Source organism: Artemia franciscana, chromosome 5, assembly GCF_032884065.1.
Source record: "Artemia franciscana chromosome 5, ASM3288406v1, whole genome shotgun sequence".
NCBI classification, from domain to species: domain Eukaryota; kingdom Metazoa; phylum Arthropoda; class Branchiopoda; order Anostraca; family Artemiidae; genus Artemia; species Artemia franciscana.
Window position 1 is genome coordinate 19,027,183 of NC_088867.1, and position 22,265 is coordinate 19,049,447.

The 22,265-nt window shown below is 35.8% G+C and overlaps 2 protein-coding genes across 2 annotated transcripts in view; both read right to left on the minus strand.

The window, feature by feature from the left end:
* The window catches only part of LOC136027058 (proton channel OtopLc-like), a 428,472-nt gene that overhangs the window by 64,477 nt on the left and 341,730 nt on the right, over positions 1-22,265 (minus strand). The window lies entirely within an intron of this gene.
* LOC136027061 (uncharacterized) overlaps positions 1-22,265 on the minus strand; it is a gene marked incomplete at its 3' end in the record, with an annotated part of 93,843 nt that overhangs the window by 46,096 nt on the left and 25,482 nt on the right. The window contains 1 exon segment of the mRNA XM_065703989.1: positions 1,960-2,142. Within this exon segment, the coding sequence (XP_065560061.1) occupies positions 1,960-2,142 (183 nt within the window).

Here is a 22,265-nt window from a genome sequence, read left to right on the forward strand (position 1 = left end):
CCCCAACCCACCTCCTCGAGCACCAATAACTCCGTTTTCTTTTGTTTTAATATACGCCAAATTCAATTTATTATTTCAGCAAAAACCTATTGTGGAAAAGAAAACTTTGCGTCTGATGATAAAATATTCGCACATAACATCTTTACAAAACACGACTTTCGTTGATAATAGTTAAAAATTTTATTCAAAGAAAGAATCATTGAAGAATGGATATTAATTTCGAGAGCCAAAATTGAATATTATTCAAAGGAAATACAATAGCAATAATTTTAAAAGTTACCTAGTCATTCATTTATTTGAATATTTTGACAACAACAAAACAGAACAAAACTACAGCACACTATTTAAAAAAAAGAGTGGAATAAGACCCTTCTATGTTCAAGGTCCACTGGATTGGGGTCAGGGTGAATTCAGCCATACAAGACGAAAAATAATGCCAATATTTTCAATCCGTAAAACTGAAATCCCCCTCCCTATCCACTCCCTTCATTTTCTCTAAAAAGATTAGCGTCACTTGCGCTTTAGTAAAAAATATACTATATGTTTTGAAGTTTTTATTTACGGTTTGGGTCCTAACTTTATAATACTATGCCGTAATCCGAGATCAGGGCTAGGAGTAGCCTAAGCCCTAAAGTCTAATAGCCTGTAGGAATAGCGCTCGGAAATGTTATTTTATGGAAAGCCAATTTCTTTTTTTCTTTACTACAGAATGAATAGCCAAGTAAATTATGAACTAAAAAAAAAATTATTAAAAGACAAATCCGATTATTTGTGACGCTGACACCCATATGGAAAATGAAACCAGGCTCTATTCATTTGCGAAAACAATGAAAATGGTTGATCACACTGGAATAGTTTTAATAATCGTTGAGTAAAATTTGGAAATACTACTACTCTACAACTCATTTTGGCATGATTCCACCTGAGGCCAACAGAACTGCAAATATCTTCTGCAATATGTTGAAAAACTTCACTTTCTACTCTCTTCTATTCCTGATTTCCTATAGTCCTTTTTTAGGGCCTCTTCTCACAACATTAGAGGAATATGGCCCAAGAAAGATGGCCAAGTAGTGGTCAAAAAATATAATTTTTGGCAGCCTATCATTCTTCATCCGCATAACATAATTTGTCATCTTGAACTTTTTTTTAACTAAATTCAAAAATATCAACGAAGAAACTTGGGAACTCAGTCTTGTTGTCAAAGTAACTTGATGAAGTTACGATCCTGTTTAGGAGTAATAAATAAAAAACAAATAGATTTATTGATTTTCCCAACTTATCACATTGTCATTGTCAAACTTAGTTAAGATTTAGTCTAGTTCACATGAAAAAAAGTAACCACGACTGGGAAAACTCGTCATTCTTGCCAGTGAGCAATTTCATTTGCCCTTATGTTCATACAGGATTTTTGCGTTGTTCAATGATTACATCTCAGTTCATTTAAGAAAATATCGGTTTTTATCATATATAACAGCTACATAACAGCTGTTATATTAGATATGCTAAATTGAACATAGCGAAATGCAAAAAAGAAACGTATAGATAACATTTACACGTTTTGGACATAAATAAATTTGAATAAATTTACAAATAGATTTTGTAAATAAATTTACAAGCTTCAGCTTTCAGCTTAACACAAATTGCTTAACAAAAAGCAAAAGACAAACATAGATAATAAGGCATTGTACCAGTGACCCAGTCGTCCTAAGACACCATGTTCCTCATCAGTTGCCCCGTCCCTAATTCAACATCCTAAATCAAACCCTCCAGGAAGGTTCTCGTTGTGGTTTTTATGAGAGTTGTACACACACATGGCGTGTGTATGTTTGTTCATGTAGGCCTATACACGCATATTCACTTTGTTGTGTTTTCATCCTACTGTTACAAATCAATTGAATTAATAGCTTAGCGTAATTAGGGTTATTTTTCTTCTTTTTTATAATTAAAAAGAATGGTTACCTGCTACTTCCCTCTTCATTTCTAATTCCACTTCCTTCGAAGCTCCCGCCATACGGAGTTTCTTTCTGCTTTTTTGAAATCAAAGGTGACTTTTTCTTGGTCTTTGTTTCCTGTAAAAGATGTTCATCTGAATCAGCTTCTTCCCCTTTATCTTCCTTCTCATCTAGAATTTCAGCAATCAAGCTAAAAGAAAATTTTGAATAAAACTACTTTTGGCAAATAGCTTTAAACATCTAGCTTTAATGAACACTTAAGGAAAAGCTTATAGAAGCCGACAAGAGACTTCCACTACCTCAGAAGTCGCACCTCTGAGGAGAGTCAAAACTTTAAATGTAAAAAAAAATATTTCAAAATAAAGTCTAAGGCCTCATTAGCTGAAAATCAAAATCGACAAGAAAAGGGAACTAAAAAAGAACAAACGAGGTAAAACAATGACAAAAGCCAAAAATGTCAAGTGTACAGCTTCATTAGAGCTAACAGACTTGTTTTCTTTCATTCAATTACAAGACCTTACATTTATGATGAAAGGCCCTATCCGGGGTGGTGGATGTAGTCAACCCGTCTCATGGTCATGTTAAAATAGAACACACCAGTCTAGCTATTTTCGACCGTCAGTCCCAATAAAAGGGCGCCGAAATGACTAACTTTAGGAACTGAACCACTAATACACCTTCTCAACAAGTTCCCATTTCCTTTAAATCCTTTCTTACGACCTCTCCCCACCCCATTTGAGGACGAACTGTCTTTCGTTTGGGCTTAGATGGATCACCGAAAAGATCAATCTTCAGCAATCTGTTATCCTTCATCCGCAAAACTTGTCCTAACGGTCTCAAGCTTTCTCTCATTAGTCATTACAGCCCAATAAAACCTAATAGAACCACATTTCTGTCAAGTTTACTCTTTAAAATACGTTCAGGCCAAAGCAATCTGAAGACAATTTCTCTGGAAAACATCTAACCAATCCTCCTCCTTCTTCCGAAGCGCCTATGTTTTAGAACTATGCTTGATCAGTGTTATCACTGTGGCCTCCAATATTCTAATTTTGTTCGCACACTTATCTTTCTATTCTTCCCAACTTTTTTAAACTGTGAAAAAACACCCTATGCCTTGGCTATTCTACTTCTAACATCTTCATTGCATGCACTATCTTTACTAACAATACTACCCAGGTGAGTGAAGCTGTGTATTTGATCGTTCCTGTCGTTACCCAGCATCACCTTTTCATCTTCATTTGTTCCTAGTCTAATCGACTTCGACACTCAAATCATCAGTATTATCTATATCTAGGTTATCTATGAAATATTTTTTGGGGAAGCAAATAAAAATAGTTTTTCTTACTTTCCTTCACCAGTTTTTAATATTATTTTAATGGTGGCTAGCTTTCAGATAGAATGAGAGCATGGTTTTTATATAGATATACTAAAAAGTAATCAGTAGATTAAATAGATTTTAACGGTTTGTTAAGTAAAAAATTTTCTGGGTAAATTACACAGCAGGGGTGGATAAAAAGTTGGGGAAAATCTTGGAACAATTTTGCTTTAAGGAGAGAAATCAGATATATAAAAGAATAAATCTCATTGGATTCCCCATTCAATGCTCTCTCCAAATATAATAACCATTGTAATTGCGGCCTCCCCCTCCCCCTTTTTTCTTAGCGAAGCTATATATAGCCTTAGGTTGTATACACAAGTTTGCTGATTTTGTAGGTTTACATTAATTTGTGCTTAATATTCACCAGTAGTTGGTTAAATTTTTTTTTAAAAGGTTAATTTTGATAGTGATTATTATATTAAGAAGGGGCGTTAATCCAGTCTAATTCATCCCCTCTTCCAAATCAAATACTGCAGTATCAAGATTCTTACTTTATAAGTTGAAAACAATTCTTTTTAATGATATCATGCTAATATATTTTACGATCATATACCAACCTTTGCTAAATAAAAGCATTTCAAGTTCCAAATGGCTAAATCTATTGGTTTGAAATTAAATATATTAAAATTGATTTAATCTATTGAGTTACTTTTAGCATATCTATAAACAGCCACGCTTTCAATCTATCTGAAAGCTGGCCACAATTGAGCAATATAAAGAAACTGGCAGAGGAAAGTGAGAAAAACTCAGTTCGTCTACCATAAAAAAAAAAAAAAAAAAAAAAAAAAAAAATCCGAAACTTGAGGTTCTGGCAACAATTTGTTAAGATTAAATGGTCCACACTAGACAGACCAATGTGTTACGCGAATGAAACTAGTGGAGCACGTTTACTACCCTTCTCTGATCTTCGTTTTTTTTTCCATCCGAACCTTAATTCTGCGAACTAATGCGAAAAATGTAAAGGAAGGAACTCTGATGATATTTTCCTCTCTCTCCTGATTTTTCAAGATCCATTTTTTTCATTGAGCACTAGTAAGTAGTTTGATGATTAAAAAAATGGGCCTAACGTCGAACCACGGGATGTAAATTTAAAGATGAGAAAATACAGAAAAAATAAATTATTTTCATCGTACACTAAACTATGTCAATCAGTCATATTGCATATAGTGGTTCAAATCAGTTGACGTGTATAAGCTTTATTTTGGTGGACATGGAGCATTCAGCAGGGAAAAAGGCAGCCTTCAGGCCCGTGCCCTTTCCCTCGAAAAATCTATATTTTTCCTGTAATTCCTAATATTTTTTCTTACAATTCATGAGTTTTCATTGAGTTTTTTAGTGTCACCAATCCCCCAATGTCACCCCTTCCCCTTAAAAACAAAAACTACACATGTACCTTCAGAAGGGCATTAATTGTCAGTTCTAAGAAATTGTCATTTTCACAGATACTTGCATACTACTTCTACTACTAACAGCTCACTGCAGTACAAAACAGCCTGAGGCTAATACAGCCACGCACCCGTCCACCGCAAATGTAAGCATGTTATATAATATTTGAACCACACAAGAATCATACAAGAACATGCAATGCTTTTTAATCTGGATTATTTGAGGTCCAATGTGGGCCCACGCCTCCCCCCAGTCGTTCAGTAGAAATGTTGACATGTTACCCCTTGTTTCAAGCGGAATTATGCAAGAAATTTTGTCCTTGTTGATTGAGACAGAAACTTGGCCCTTAGATTCTCCCCCCACCCCCACCGCCCCATTAACTCTTGTAATGTAAACTTTTAGTCCAACATTAGGTAAGTTGCACCTGTTTTGAAAAGGAATCACAAGAGAATTTTCAATCTATATGACCGTAGAAACAAAGTCAGACAGTCACCCTTTCAACAGCCTCCCCTCCTCCCTTCTCCAGCTTGTAAGCGGTAATTTCGGCATGCAGCACCTTGTTTGAATCAAAAACGCACAATGATTTTCATTATGTTCAATTCAGGCACAAAATGAGCGTGTATTCCCTTGAAGAAATCTACCAAACTAACCGCATGATTTTTTTTACAAATTATCGGGGGAAAAGGGGGCCCTTCAGCCCTCTAAAACTACCTCCTATCGCTAACTTCTCAGCAGAAAGACAGGTTCACATTTTCTTTCTCCTCGTCAGCTTGGAGTCTATGGGGCAAGTACCCAGGGTCAATACGACATAAAAATGATGATTTTCAGATGTATATTTCCCTTCTTTGACCTCCAGTCTACGGGCAAGTAATGTTGAGCCAAGAGGACAAAGCGGGCGGATTTCCAGAGGCTGCCACCACTTCTGGGCTTCGCCTACCTTTCGCAAAAAAGTGTCTACATTCGCTTGAAATTTAGTAGGAGAGTACCTGCGCTCAAGGTAAAGTTAATTTTAAAAAATACAGAATATCGAACTTAGCAGCTCAGGCAGTAGCAGGCTGTAAATTTCCATTGTTCGGTGATTTTTCCTCTTGCCATAAAAACTGACCTGCATGTAAGAATCGTAAAGTTTGTTCTTCTTGAGAAACAGGGGTTACATACTTGTGCTGATTGATCTACCATCTTTTTTTTTTTTACTAATTTCCGATCGATTTTAGTTTAGGGAATGGTCTTCACGCAAGTGATACACGGCAACTATAAATAACAAAGCAACACACTGACATCGTGTAAAATTATGTGGAAGTCAGTCGACCACAAACATAGACTCGATTGAAAGCGTAGCCCTAGCAATGTAAGACTAGTTCTCGTTAAGTTTGTCTTTGATTTTGTGCAGCCTGATTGGCTTTTTGTAACGCTTTGCTATAAAAAAAACTTATGTGAACCAACTAGGCTTTAAGACGCGCTCTACTAGCCAAGAGTGGAATAATCTCAAGACAGGTACTTGACTTTGGCACGACGTTGCAGAAGAAAATCAAACTTACTGCAATAATAACTTCCGTTGCAATTGGTCACGAATGAAAAAGGTCAAAGCTTCACTTTCCAGGAAAAAAAAAAGTAAGAAAATACCCTCAGGCTTTAACGACTAATCAAACGTAGCGTTTCTTGGGTGTGAGATCCATTTCACATAATAAAAGTTCTTTTAATCAGCCACTATTCAAAATTACCCGAGCTACTGCAATATAAATTTGTCATGTCTCAGGGAAAGTTCTATAGCTCAGCTTAACTGAATCTCCAAGTCCAACACTGACATAAAAATCGCTTTATGTAAAAGCATAAAATGAGGTGCAAAACATTATGAGGTGGCTGAAATATTGGCTTCCTGTCTAAGCCAGGAACTTCTAATACGAAAAAAAATATTAAATATTATCAGAAGAGGAAAAACTAAGTCAGGTCCTTCCTTTTCTTACATATTAAAGTTTAAGTATTTTATGATGAAACCGGGGACTGGTAAATGATTTTAAAATGGACACTTTTCAATTGCCAAATTGACCAATATGTGTTAGAGATAGATTGTTTCAAGTTTTAGATAATAATTGGGTTACTGTTCTATCATTCCATGCAACTGAATTAACGCCATCTTTTATGGGTTCTGAACTATCAAAGATATTAACAGTCAGTCAGAATGGAATTGGCTTGGACATTGGTATGTTGTCCGAGTTAATCCCTCGGACATCATTAGGCGTCAAAATTAATCCCTATAAATGAACGGGGAGTTTCTTCGGACCATGGAACATCTTATCAGGGTGACAAAAACTGACAGAGAGAGACACGTAGTTCTTCTTTTAGAGAATCAGATTAGCGTGAAAATTCTGCAAGGAAAGAGCAGCTGCATGTTGTTTACCTATCCGCCGCATTGCCCGCACAGGCTACATCCATTAGATTTCCATTTTTAGACAACCACCGAGCCACAGATAGACCCTGATCCAGAAAATCCGGATAAGGACAAGATTAACTTGCGGGCATCATCATGTGAGGATTCACTCCACTGTATCGGAGTTGATAATTCGAAGCTTTAGAGGCTAAAATACTCGAAATTTGTGATTTAGTTCTGGCCAAGTTTCCCCTTGGTAAAGGACAGAGAAAAATTTCCTCTACAGCGCAAGTTGTTCAAATCCTCAAAGAAGTCACGAGAGTTACGTTTATGAGGAAGTGGAGAAGTAACCTCGCCTTTCCTGATCTTCCCAATGCGGCAAAGGTAACTTAGTGACTAAACTGCTTGTGCCATCAACTTTAGGTGGGAAGGAAAGGGCTAAGCGAGGGTTCACTTTTAAGTGCAATCTGGGAATTATTTCTTTCAATTTTCAATTAATCAATTTTTAACTGACTTTAAAGCATATCTAAAGTGAAACGTAAACTTTACATTGTTATTAGATGTCCAACATCACCCCAGCTAATCTCCTAAGTAGCCTCATGGCTAGGTTAGATATAAACTGGGGCTAGTTGGGACATAAGCCAAAAATAAAAAATAAAAATATTAGTAACCCTACAACTTTTAAGCTTAGGACTTTACATATTTGCTTCAGAAATATATTTTTAGCTGTATTTTTAATACTATCGCAGGCACTGTATATGTCTCAGCACCCAATCAGGGCTCTACCTAAGATTTAAGCTCGAAATAATCCCCGATCTCCCATATTATGCTTTTGCTTCTTTTGCCAGATTCACTATACAGAGGAGGAGAAATGATGCTCCAAGCTCCTTTCTTATAATTTCAAAATAAATATGCATTAAATCTTCACAGGGTATTATTTATTATACCGCCAACACTCAAAAAGTGAAGTTAGCTTAATCCTAATGAAAAATACCAAAACATGATGAAAATATAATACTTTAGAAACAAACTGTGCTATATATTTGCAAATTAAGGGGGGTGAGGGTAACCTAGCCCCCACTCCCTAATGTGCAAATATATAGTCCAAACTATATAATTCCAATGTATTCTGTTACCTGCCACTTGTTTTCCATTGATATTAAGCTTAATAAAGACATATAAAACAGGTTTGTTTTCGAGTTTTACACAGCGTAAACATTAAGGCGGTATAATACATAAGTACCCTTCACTGTGATTGGCTAATCATAAAATTAAACATAAAAGTTGCGCATATCCCAGCTCACCAAATTCATCACAGGACACATTTTTGGACACATAAAATTTTTGTCCTGATTTATGGAAATAATGAGCTAAAAGACGGTTGTTTTCATGTCTTCGTTTTTCCAAAGAGATATCAGACAATTTCACGACGAATGAGGTAGATGATACAATAAACTCTTGTGAAAAGTTTTGTAACCGTACAGAAGAAGATAGTATATTGACATAACGTTAAAATACTATCGTCTTTGGATTGAACAAGACTAAGTCTATGAAGCTTTGAATTAATTACCCAGAAAAGTACGCTTGGAAACCTACTGATTTCAAGGCGGTAAACAATAGTTTGTTTAGTTTTTGAGGCAGAATTACTGTCAGCAAGATTTTGATTGGCAATTATCTTTTCGTTACCGAAACTAGACGGGTGGCCTCTAGTCATTATTGTTAAACCACTTTCATGAGAACCGCCATCAATTGATTCGTGAAAGCCTTCAAAGACACCCTCCTTCCTAGCTATTAATAAACCAACAAATGAAACCCTTCGAAAGTTATGCATAATTATATCAACTCGTACCCTTACACAGCAAGTGCATTAACAAACGTAGTTTTCCAGGCGGGAAGACTTTTCCACGAAAATGAGAAGTTTGGGGAGTAACGTTAATTTTATCGGAAGTGGAACAAAAAGAAAAAAGTAGAAACTAAGGAAAAGCGCAAACTATGAAAATGGAAGAAGACTGACTGTGAAGACAGACATCAATGTATCAAACAGTTCGTGGTAACGAACTGTAGTAAGGAGCGACCCGGCTCAATAGTAAACGAAACTCTAAAAAACGGAATTTTGACACTAAGAGATACATCAAAAGAATCAGATTCTTATGCTGATTTTAAATATATAAGTTTCATCAAATTTAGTCTTTGTCATCAAAAGTTACGAGCCTGAGAAAATTTGCCTTATTTTGGAAAATAGGGGGACCCACCATCGCATTCAGCGTATCAGAGAACCCTACTGTAGAATTTTCAAGCTCCTATCTACAAAAATGTGGAATTTTGTATTTTTTGCCAGAAGACGGATCACGGGTGCGTGTTTATTTGTTTGTTTTTTTTGTTTTGTTTTTTCCAGGGGTCATTGTATCGACCGAGTGGTCCTAGAATGTCGCAAGAGGGCTCATTCTAACGAAAATGAAAAGTTCTAGTGCCCTTTTTAAGTGACCAATAAATTGGAGGGCACCTAGGCCCCCTCCCATGCTCATTTTTACCCAAAGTCAACGGATCAAAATTTTGAGATAGCCATTTTGTTCAGCATAGTCGAAAACCTTAATAAATGTGTCTTTGGGATGGCTTACTCTCCCCAGTCCCCAGGGAAGGGGCTGCAAGTTACAAACTTTGACCAGTGTTTATATACAGTAATGGTTATTGGGAAGTGTGCAGATCTTTTTCAGGGGGATTATTTTGGGTGAGGGGGGTTGAGCGGAGGGGTCTTTGTGGAAGAATCTTTCTTTGGAGGATTATTTCATAGGGGAAGAGAAATTCAATGAAGGGGACGCAGGATTTTCAAGCATTATTATAAAAAAACAATGAAAAAATAAATATGAAAAAGTTTTTTCAACTGAAAGTAAGGAATAGCATTAAAACTTAAAACGAACAGAGACTATTACGCATATGAGGGGTTCATCTCCTCCTAGATACACCGCTCTTTACGCTAAAGTATTTTTAGTAATTTCAACTATTTATTTTACGGCCTTTCTGATTCAGGGGTCATTCTTAAAGAGTTGGGACAAAATTTGAGCTTTAGTGTAGAGAGTTAGGTATTAACGAGGGGACAAACCCCCTCATATACAAAATAAAAATATAAAAATATAAAAGTTGGTTATGTAAGTTAATTCTTAAGTTACGTATATTTTTTACTAATAAAAACGTTCGTTAAAAAATAAAAGTTCTAGTTGCCTTTTCAAGAAACCAAAAATTGGAGGGCAATTAGGCCTCCTCCCCCACCCCTTGTTTCTCAAAATCGTCTGATCAAAACTAAGAGAAAGCCATTTAGCCAAAAAAAGAATTAATATGCACATTTCATTTTAATAATTTATGTGCAGAGAGCCAAAATCAAACATGCATTAATTCAAAAACGTTCAGAAATTAAATAAAAAAAACTAGTCTTTTTAACTGAAAGTAAGGAGCCACATTTAAACTTAAAACGAACAGAAATTACTCCGTGTATGAAAGGGGCTGTTCCCTTCTCAAAGCCCCGCTCTTTACGCTAAAGTTTTTTACTGTTTAATAAAGTAGAATTGAGAGAAAGAGTCAAAATTTAGCGTGAAGAGCGAGGCGTTGTGAAGGAAACAGCCCCTTTCATGCACGGACTAATTTGTGTTCGTTTTAAGTTTTAATGTGGCTCCTTACTTTCAGTTAAAAAACTAGTTTTTTTATTTAATCACCTAAAAGCACGAATTTCTTGTAAGACCAACCAACCGACTTGACCCAATTTGTTCGTTTAAAGGTCACCTTAAAACTGAGGATAGAGCCATTCCTGCATAGAGACTTTCTCAAACTAACATAAAAAACTCTCCCGGAAAAAAGTCTAAAAATACAGTAGAAAGACTCCTGAAAATATTCGTTTACCCTCCTCTAATGCTTCAAAATTAAATGAGATGCAGTCCATATCATATAATCATAAAAAGCATATAAGAGAATAAATTCTGTACTCCTTTCATTAACTTCATATAAACCTGCAGTATATCTTAGAGAGGCCATGGTACTGCTAGGGAAAAGACAAATAACTCCAAGCCCAAGTTTGCCAACTAGACAAGATTCCAGTCAAAATAATATTGTTCAAAATATTTTTAAGTTCAATCTTGGCCACCTTTTACTTTAGTTTATTTTAAATCTAGTTTCGGGTCGGACTTATAGGAGAATCGAGACTTTGTAAATTAGACAAATAAAAGTATATAAATAGCAAGTTTAGAATAAGACAAAACGTATCTTCTTCCAATGACCAGAAACATAAATTAACATTTTTTTAGCCTGATTTGGATTAATTATTAGAAGAACTTGATGACAGATCTGGCCAAGTGCAATCCACAAAATTATCTCAGATAGTCTTTGAGCACAAGGTTCTAAAACATGTTTTGTCCCAATCATGGTTGATTCCCTTTACATATAATAGATTAGATAGGCAACACATCTGAAATATAACCAGTCAGTAAAGAAACTATCAAACAGTTGGTGGTAACGAACTGTAGAAAGGAGCAACCCGGCTCAATAGTAAACGAAACTCTAAAAGACGGAATTTTTATGCTAAAAGATACATCAAAAGAATCGAATTTTTATGCTGATTTTAAATATATAAGTTTCATCAAATTTAGTCTTTGTCATCAAAAGTTACGAGCCTGAGAAAAGTTGCCTTATTTTGGAAAATAGGGGAAACACCCCATAAAAGTCATAGAATCTTAACTAAAATAACACAATCGCATTCGGCGTATCAGAGAACCCTATAGCAAAAATTTCAAGCTCCTATCTACAAAAATGTGGAATTTCGTATTTTTTGACAGAAGACAAATCACGGGTGCATGTTTATTTGTTTGTTTTTTTTCTTTTCCCCTGGGGTCATCGTATCGACCAAGTAGTACTAGAATGTCGCAAGAGGGCTCATTCTAACGGAAATGAAAAGTTCTAGTCCCCTTTTTAAGTGACCAAAAAAATTGGAGGGCACCTAGGCCCCCTCCCACGCTCATTTCTCCCCAAAATCAATGGATCAAAATTTTGAGATAGCCATTTTGTTCCGCATAGTCAAAAACCATAATAACTTTGTCTTTGGGAATAACTTACTCCCCCACAATCCCTGGGGGAGGGGCTACAAGTTACAAACTTTGACCAGTGTTTACATACAGTAATGGTTATTAGGAAGTGTACAGACGTTTTCAGGGGGATTTTTTTGGTTTGGGGGGTGGGGTGGAGGGGGCTACGTGGGAGGATCTTTTCTTGGAGGAATGTGTCATGGAGGAAAAAATCAATGAAAAGGGCGCAGGATTTTCCATTCTTATTTGAAAAAAGCTAGATTGAAAATTTAGCATTACATGAAAAAATAAACATGAAAATGTTTTTTCAATTGAAAGTAAGGAGTAGCATTGAAACTTAAAACGAACAGAGATTATTACGCATATGAGGGGTTCTAAAAATACTTTAGCATAAGAGTGAGGTATTTAGGAGGAGATAAATACCTCGCTCATTATGCTAAACTATTTTTAGTAATTTCAACTATACATTCTACGGCCTTTCAGATTCAGGGGTCATTCTTAAAGAATTGGGACAAAAAACTTACGATTTAGTGCAAAGAGCGAGGTATTAACGAGGGGACAAACCCCCCTCATATGCATAATAAAAACATGAGAATATAAAAGTTTGTTACGTAAGTTAATTCTTAAGTTACGTATATTTTTTACTAATAAAAACGTTCGTTAAAAATTAAAAGTTTTAGTTGCCTTTTTAAGTAACCGAAAAATTGGAGGGCAACTAGGTCTCCTTCCCCATCACTTATTTCTCAAAATTATCTGATCAAAACTAAGAGAAAGCCATTTAGCCAAAAAATATAATTAATATCCAAATTTCATTTTAATAATTTATGTGCAGAGAGCCAAAATCAAACATGTATTAATTTAAAAACGTTCAGAAATTAAATAAAAAAACTAGTTTTTTAACTGAAAGTAAGGAGCGACATTAAAACTTAAAACGAATAGAAATTACTCCGTATATGAAATGGGTTGTCCCCTCCGCAATCCCTCGCTCTTCACGCTAAAGTTTGACTCTTTGGCACAGTTCTACTTTTTAAAACAAATAAAAACTTTAGTGTAGAGAGCGAGGGAGGGAGGGATAGCGGAGGGGACAACTTATTTCATATACGGAGTAATTTCTGTTCGTTTTAAGTTTTAATGTCGCTCCTTACTTTGTTAAAAAAAAATGTTTTTTTTTATTTAATCTACTCTTAAGACTACAATAATTTATAAATGTGAGATACACCCTTTGGCATGCGTTCAAACAGGGGAAGATAGGTTGTATTCACCCCACCCTCTCCCTCACTGACTGACCAAATGGAGTCCTTAACAAAAATTAAAACATTATGACCTAAAACATGCTTTCCTTCCAAGAATAATCATCCGACCCCTTTCCACCTTTAGAATTTTGCCTGTGTTCATCTGAGCCAACTCGCTTTCAGCCCAGCAATATGTAAAAACACAAAAATAAAATCAACGATATATAAACACAAATGCTAGGAGAATACTTGGCTTTTGCCCTGAGCACGAAGAAAAACAAAAATGGCGTCTTTGGTGTACCTGTCAAAATTTCCTTTCCTAAATACCAGCAATATTTGTCGATTAAACACTTCTCGTCAAAGCAAACAATCGGAATATTGATTTCCTTAAGACATCCGCCTGGCATGATTAACCTCCTGTTGCATCTTAGAAACACCCTCTTGGAAAGGGGACACAGATGAATCCCATCTGTCAAGAGGAAAAGCAATTTAAAGCTTCTTCATATGAAAACAAAGCAGAGACAGGTTCTAGTTGAACACTGTTAACTTTTAAGGAAGTTGTTAGCAGACCATACTTTAGAGCCGCATGGAGCGTGAACACTGCTAATAATCAGGGTATTATAAATACAGTCTGTCAAACTGTTTAAAACGTCTTAACACTACATTATGTTTTATTGATCACTCTATCATAGGAATCATTCTAGCAGTCTACAGTTGATCATTAACTAAAGATCATCCAAGAGTCGCACAATATCTTTATTTTTCATAAAATGCAAGACTATACTTTATTTTTGTTTGTTTAATTTTGCACAGAAAATATTTTCCACTACGATGCCTTCGCATATCCCCCGATACTAGGATTGAAATTTGCAACTTCTTGTGGTGATGATAAAACTTGGTTTGACATCGTTCATGGACTTTAATCTAAGTAAGGATTAAGCCTATTTTCACGAATGAAGGATTATAGATGGCCAAAAATCACCCTTTTCGCCCAACCATCTAGGATAAACAAAAATCAGTTTGTCCCCGAATAGAGTCGCATTTGTTGTAAGGAAGGATTTAAGCAAAATCGGAACTTCTTGGGAGGGTGTGAAGACGAAAATTTTAAACAGATAGGAAAGGAGGAGGAGCATGTGTAGATGTATTGGCCTCAGGGAGCTTGGTGCTGCAGTGAGTTGTTAATAGTAGTAGTAGTAGTAGAACGACAGATTTACAAGTCAAAAATTGCAACTTTTGGAATTCAGACCATAACTCTGAAATGGCAAATTTTGAGCCATATATAATGGACAAAACAATTGATTGTAGGAAAAACATTGCAAAATGTCAGAAGATGAAGAGTAGGCCTAAACAGTCATTTTCCCAAACTTCATACAGATACAGTTCTTCCTGACGCAGTATAGCGGACGCAGCAAGCTCACAAAACAGCTCATTTCAAATTTGTCCGGTAAGATAAAAAGAAAAAAAAAAGATAATTGAGTGTTATCCCGACCACATTCAATAAGTGAGGTTAGGTTTATCATAATGAAATATACCTAAATATGAAGAAAATATAAAGTACAACAGAGAATTATGGAAAGTAGGCCACCCAGAACGCATTATATTAAATACCTAACCTAACCAACTCTATGTATTAAATATTTAATTAAGATATACCTGCATAGTACTGTATATCACTTAAGCTAAGCTGATTATCTGGGAGTGCACACAGAAAAACCGGTTTTAAACATATCAAACAAACCAAACTTCTTGAGCGTGGTCGGGATAACATGTAAGTACCATAAAAACATGCATGGGATAGAGTAGAAGCTAAACATACCATTTTGAATCTATATTTATTTTACAAAAGGCAAATTCTGAATAGTTAGCAATAGATAACAAGATAGCTTTTAAAATCCTTTATATAATTTACCTCTTTTTTCCTGATTTCCGACCCTCTGATTTTAACCCTCTACCCCCCTCCAAACCAAAACGAATCCTACGTGCGTATGTGCATATCAGTGATTTAGAGATCCAAATTTTCACGGAAATAGTTTGCCAAGCGCAAACAAACAGATAAATCACTTTGGGGAAACGAAATTATTCATTAACTGTTGTTGCTTCGGTGATTCAAAATTTCAGCAAAGAGGTGAAAAGTGTTGAAGGGTGGATCATCTCAGACATAGAGAAACTCCAATTTCCAGTTACTCTAGATTTCGCACTGAAGCTTCTAAGCAACACCTATATAGGTAAGATAGCCAACACAAACAATTAACAGTTTTTTCTTTCGTTATTCGTAAAGACTAAAAAGGTATGTTGCCATTGCCAAAAATGCTTCCCTTTTTGACTGCCACCAAAAAAACGAGCATTACTAAAATTTTCATTAATATGTCTGTTATAATTTATTATAACTAATTTTTATCCTAATTTTCTATATCTAAATAATAAAACTTGTTTGTATTGAAGCTCATTTTTGGTTTCTATTAGGATTGTAGACTTGGTAAAAACTGACAGTGTTTGAAAATAGAAACAAAAGCCAATTAGCCTGAAGCCATATTCAGATTCAAATAGAATCCAAGGAGTTTAAAGAACTATTGGGTGAAAAAAAGCTAATATAGTTATTAGTTTTACTCCTGAGACCAAACAAAAGCATCAATTCTTTGTCCTTTCCAACAATGAAGCATTCTAGATCAAATTGTACCGTTAGAAAGTGAATAAACTAGGTATAATTTCTTTCTGAGCAACAAATGACCAAATTAGACAACGGTTTTGCAAACCTGCTAAATTCGATCTGGTTATCTATCTGCTGCAGGTCAATTTAATAATTTCCAGGGAGTTATTAATAATGCAAGATTAGCATAAAGACTAAGTACTAAAAAGAAAATTAATCAAATGCACCTTAATCAATTTATTTATTTGCTCATATTAGTGGATTTCTACGTACTTTCATATCCAATAGATACAGAGAGTTGTGCTCAATGTTAAGTGTCTATTACAATGTCTTGTCCTGTAGGAATTAAATACAGTTTTGATGAACGAACGTGAAAAGTCATCAAATACCCATTTACACTACAAGAAAATTGACAACTAAACCTTTTATTTTAGATTAACAGTGTAAAGGCGCTAAAAGAAACAAGGGATGAAGTCTGCAAAAGACAATACGGTATATAATGTAGAAAATTTAGGAGCTAAAGTTGAAGACACCAGAAGACACCAATTGTTTACATTCTTACGAGGAAGCTTTCCATGGTCCAAAAAACTCCTGAACTTTCATAAAGAACGAAAGTGGGCAATTGCTCACAACCCAAGGCAATATTCAGGACTAATGGAGAGAATATTTTAAGGATATTCTAAACCAGACGATGCACAAAGAGCTGTTTGTCGTAAATGACCTGTACCAATTTAATTTAAACATAGACGCAAGCCCCTTTCTCTACCAGGAAGTTGACGCTCTGCTCCAGCCACTCAAAATTAGAAAACGGCCGAATACGATAGCGTCTCTCCTACGTTACCAAAATATGGTTTATGAGCTCTTACTAGCCGAATATTTAAACTATTTAGAAGGATGTATGGAAGGATGAAACGTTTCCTTCTCTTTCCATTAAAAGTAAATGTATTTTCGTAAAACTTTTTACGAAGGGTAGAAAGACAATCTGTGAAAATCGCAGAGGCATCACCTTGCTTTCAGTCAGAAGCATAATTTTGTGCCAACTTTGCTCCGCAGAATTCAAGCAGAGAAGAACTGATTAAGCGGCTCCTAGAGGTGATGTTAGGTAGCCTGCTATCCCTCATATTACTTGCGATATACTTAGTGCTCCAAACGTGCCGCTTTATAGAAGACTAAAGACTAATTCATGAGAGCTTATAATATGACTCTAATTTAGATGAACATATGTACTTAGCTCTTCACAACCACAATGCACAAAACAACTTGAGCCTTCACCTTGAGGCACGAGAAGATCTTAGCAGTTAAAGTTGTTGTTTTCATTAATATAATACCGAAATACCTATACTGATGGAGAGTGGATTATGGATCTTTCAGACCAAAACACAAGAATTCTGACGCTTAAGGTTTTACGTAACTGAGTTTTCAGACCTCCAACATTCCCTTCAGGAAGACTTATTCAAAAACTCCGTAATGATTCTTTTTTCCTTTTAAAACACTGTTTTCATCATATGGCAGTTGATTTGAAAAGTTTCAACATGTTACTACAAGTGTTCAGTGTTACGAAGCAAAACAGGTCCGAACCCTCACTCCCACGCCCTTCTTCCAAACAAATTTATAGCTGAGTAGCCAAGAGTCATTGACTCCTCATGTCCTACAAAGCCATTTAAAGAAACCTCACATTTGATGGCACGGGTCTTTAGGCCTCCACTGCGTACACATTTAAGGCAACGTATAAATGTTCCATTAATTAAATTTAGCCAATCGAGTGCTTTGTCACCTATTAGATAAAATTAAAAAGTTTTTTCAGCTGAAAGTAAGGAGCAACATTAAACTTAAAGCGAACTGAAATTATTACGTGTATGAAAGCGGTTGCCTCCTCATCAACAGCTCTCTCTTTACGCTAAAGTTTTTTTAGTACTTTTGAAATAGCTTCTTATTGTTCTAATTAAACGACCCTTGTGATTCAGGATCCATTCTTAAAGAATTAGCCCAAAATTCAAACTTTAACGTAAAGAGCGAGGTGTTGAGGAGGGTGCAACCACTTTCATATACGTAATAACTTCTTTTCATTTTAAGTTTTAATGTTGTTCCTTACTTTCAGATGAAAAAAGTTTTGTTATTTGATTTCTGATCGTTTTTAAATAATGCCAGGAAATCCGGCATCACCTCCACAGAGAAATCCCCCTCCCCACGGAAATATCTTCTAAACAATTCAATCTCGGTGAAGGTTTACCCCAGACAATCAACCTTAACAACTCCACACGTAAAATTGAGACAAAAAAGCGAAAGCAAGACATATAAAAACAATTTTGAATAGGATTTCCAGCGAATTCCCCCAGTGTATAATTTCCCCTGACAAGTTTATCCCCTAGAGGCTTCCCTCTCCATGGAAAATTCACCCGTGGAAAAACCCCCAGCAGACAATTCGCACCCCCCTCCCACCCAGAAATGTATGCCTACTTCCAAATAACAAATACTTTACGTAAAGATTGGATAACTTTTATAGCTTGAAGTCCTTTCCCCTGGAGCTGTGGAGGGGGAGAGGGGGTCGTTTTATATCCAACGGCATAGCTATTGGGCCTTTCAACTATGATGCAAAATGGGTATCTAAATTGTTATTGGTAGATTTTGGGGAAAAGGGGCGGGGAGGGGGCCTAGTTACCCCCCCAATCTATTTGGTGATTCATAAAGGGTACGAAAACTTTCAATTTAAGCCTAGGTCCACTGGGTCAATACGATCAGCCCTGAAAAAAAACGCGTCCGTGATCTTTCTTCTAGCAAAAAAAAATACAAAATTCCACATTTTTACAGATAGGAGCTAAAAACCACTTCAGTGGATTTATCTGACACGCCAAACCGGATGGTGTGATTTTCATAAGTTTCTATGACTTTTAGCGGGTTTTCCTCTTTTTCGAAAATCAGGCAAATTTTTTAAGGGTCGTAACCTTTGATGGTTAAGACTAAACTTAATGAAATTCATATGCTTGAAATCATCATAATAAGCCGATTCTTTTGATATATCTATCGGAAAGAGTTTCGGTTAGGCTACTACTCAGCCGGGTCGCTCCTTACTTGCAGTTCGTAACCACGAACTGTTTGACACTATTTAATCAAAAAAAGCTAAAAAGAACACCAAATAGTTTTCTCCTTTTAAACATGCCTGTTGATTAAGCAATGAAATATAGGCATTTAGACATCGCAGCTTCTCAGATGTCAAAGGTCCAGTTTTATGGTGTCAAAAGTCATTTATCTGCTACGTCTTTTTTCTAGCAATGTTAAAAGGGCTTAATTATTTTTTTCGTACTTTGATAACAGTTTCATTCAAAAGCAATGCTATATGCTATCTCAAGCACGTACGCAAATTGTTTTGCTTCGTGAGCTGGGGCTCATACCCAGATCTAAACAGGAACCAGAGAGGATTCAAAATAAAACTTCGATGAATTTAGGCTCATTATTCAGAAGTGGTCTATACTGGTACACTGTGTTTAATGGTCTATTCTGCGGTAAGCGACTCAAAGTTTCCCATGCTAATTTTAAGTTCAACTTCACTGCTCCCATATATACCCCATCATTAAGCACTGAAAAGAATAAGACGAAAAAACCAGACTTTGAAACTTTTCTGTGAGTACTTAAACTGTTCTTTGAGAAGAGTGCTGCTTAAGCACCAGATCATGGACTTAAAACCCAGTACTACTTAAGTACAATTTCGGTTCAATTACATATAATTTAGTACTATATAGTTCTAATACTTGGTGGTTCACACCCAAGTGGAAATATAAAGTGCATGTCGCAGCACTGGCTAAATCCAACCGCGCACTAGGAAACTAATAAGCTGAAAACCGCAGCAAATTTGAGGATCACGAAATATTAGTTTTTCCAACATGTGCCTCTTAATGAGATCATGTTTGGTACAACCAATTTGAACAATGATTTTCGCATAGAGATCCTTTTAGATAGAAATGACATTTGGCAATAAGCAAGATCTTTCACACAACAAAGACTATTCATTCAACCCGAAGTTCAAAATCTGACTTATTGAATTAGAAAAAATGACTTATTCATAGAGAATATCTCTTCTCTCAACAAATGACATTCCTTTCAGAAACCATTTACGTTAAAAGAACGAACAGATTACACACATAATGCAATTTTTTCATTTGAAAAAGACATCTTTATTGTTTGTAGCAGATATGCTTGACTTGGTGCCTCTGACCTTACCACGGTATTATCTATTTGATTCTGATGCCTGGCAAGCATGATTCTGCACCAAGTCAGTCTGGTGCCTGACTAGTGTGGAGCCCCTTACTAGGTGTCCTCGTCCATTGGATCACTGATGGCAGATCAAATGAGAACCCTGGAACACGTTTTGGCAGAAACATTCTCAAAATGCCTTTGAAACCAACTCGAGACTTGCAATTTCTAAAAACGTTTAATAATAGCATTACACTACTAATTACCGATTTTTATAAATGTATTAGAGCAAATTAATTCAAAATTAGATTCTTTATATGGATTCTCATTGTCCCTTATGTTCTATCGCAGTTTTTTCAAAGAAATTTGATTACTAAAGCAAGTCCAATTTCTAACAATGATATCTACTAAGCTTCAAAGTTTTGGTTTTCTTTTTTAAGGTTTTTGAATTCTTGTAATCCCTTGTTTTTTAATTTTAATTTTTTTCTAATTTTTTCTTTTTTAGTTTTTTTCTTTTTTTAGTATTTTTAGTTTTTTTTTCTTCTTAGTTTTTTTCTTCTTAGTTTTTTTTCTTTTTAGTTTTTTTTAGTTGTTTACCTTTTTTTAGTTTTTTTCTTCTTTTTTCATTTTTATTCTTTATTTTTTAGTTTATTTTCCGGAACGTGCCCCAGCAACACGTGTGCAAGGTGCTAATTTTTAACTGCGTAAAACTTTCGGATATACAACTGGTAATTCCTCTGATATACTCTGGTAATTCCTCGACACACATTCTTTTTTTACTTTCTCTTTCAGCCGCAAGCCAGGATTCGCGTTGCTCTTGTAATACATCGACACGCTTTCTTTTGGTAGTTTTTCTCTGAGCCGCAAGCCTAACCCTCCCCCCCCCCTAAAGCAACACGTATGCAAGGTGCTAATTTTTAACTACATAAAACTTGTGGATATAAAACATTCTTCGCAGTCCCATTGTCTGTCCATATAAATAGATTTTCCGGTTTACCAATACTAGAACTTGCAACATATAATTGTCCATGGGAAAAACAATCCGTATTAAGATCTATACCGCACTTTTCTAATGATTACCCTTGAGCTTTGTTTATGGTGATTACAAATGCTAATCGAATTGGAAATTGTAATCTTTTAAGATGGAAAGGCAGATCCGTTGGAATCATGGGAATGCGAGGAATAAGAACAGCCTTACCCTCGGAAGGCCCTGTCAAGATTGTTGCCTCTATTACGTTTTCCATTGTGGTTTTTTTTTCGACAAGTCGCGTGCCATTGCAAAGCTTTGGTAGGTTTATATTTGGCAACAGTATTATTGGTACGTCTATTTTCAGTTGTAGCATGTGTGGTAGAAACCCTAGGAGATCCAGGGAATTTAAAAATTCTGATGGATAGTTAACCGCTTCATTTGATTCCAGAACTGTGTCGACTGACTTGTAAATGACTACCTGGTCTCGAATCTTGGTCAGAATAATGTTGTTGATTTTCTTAGTTCTTGGCTGCCAGAATCGCTCGTTCACTTGGCCATTTATGATTTTTATAATTAGTTAGAATTTTCGGAAATACCTTTTCAACCAAATCATTTTTTGACGTCACTAAATTACAGAATTTAGGAGGCAGTTGTATACGTCCTGAAATTGAGTCTACTGGGAACATTCCGTTTCCGATTGCCAGCAATTGATCTGAAAATGTTTCACCTGAGTGATCGTTTTGCAATCGGTCACGCATATTTCTAATAGTTAATTCTAATGTATTTACGTGTGCCCATAAATAAGAATTTTTCAGGCAAGCATTTATTTCATCCACAGGTGTCGATCTAGGAATAATAGGTAATGTTTGCCTGAAATCTCCCGCAAGCAATATTAATGTGCTGCCAAAGGGTTAAGAATTTCCTCGCAAATCTTGCAATGATCGCTCGATAGTCTCGAGCGATTTTTTGTGCGCCATTGTGCAGTCGTCCCAAGCAATATGTTTGAATTGCTGCAACACTTTACCCATCTCAGATGATTTGGAAATGTTGCACGTGGGAGTTTCTGTAGATTGCATAT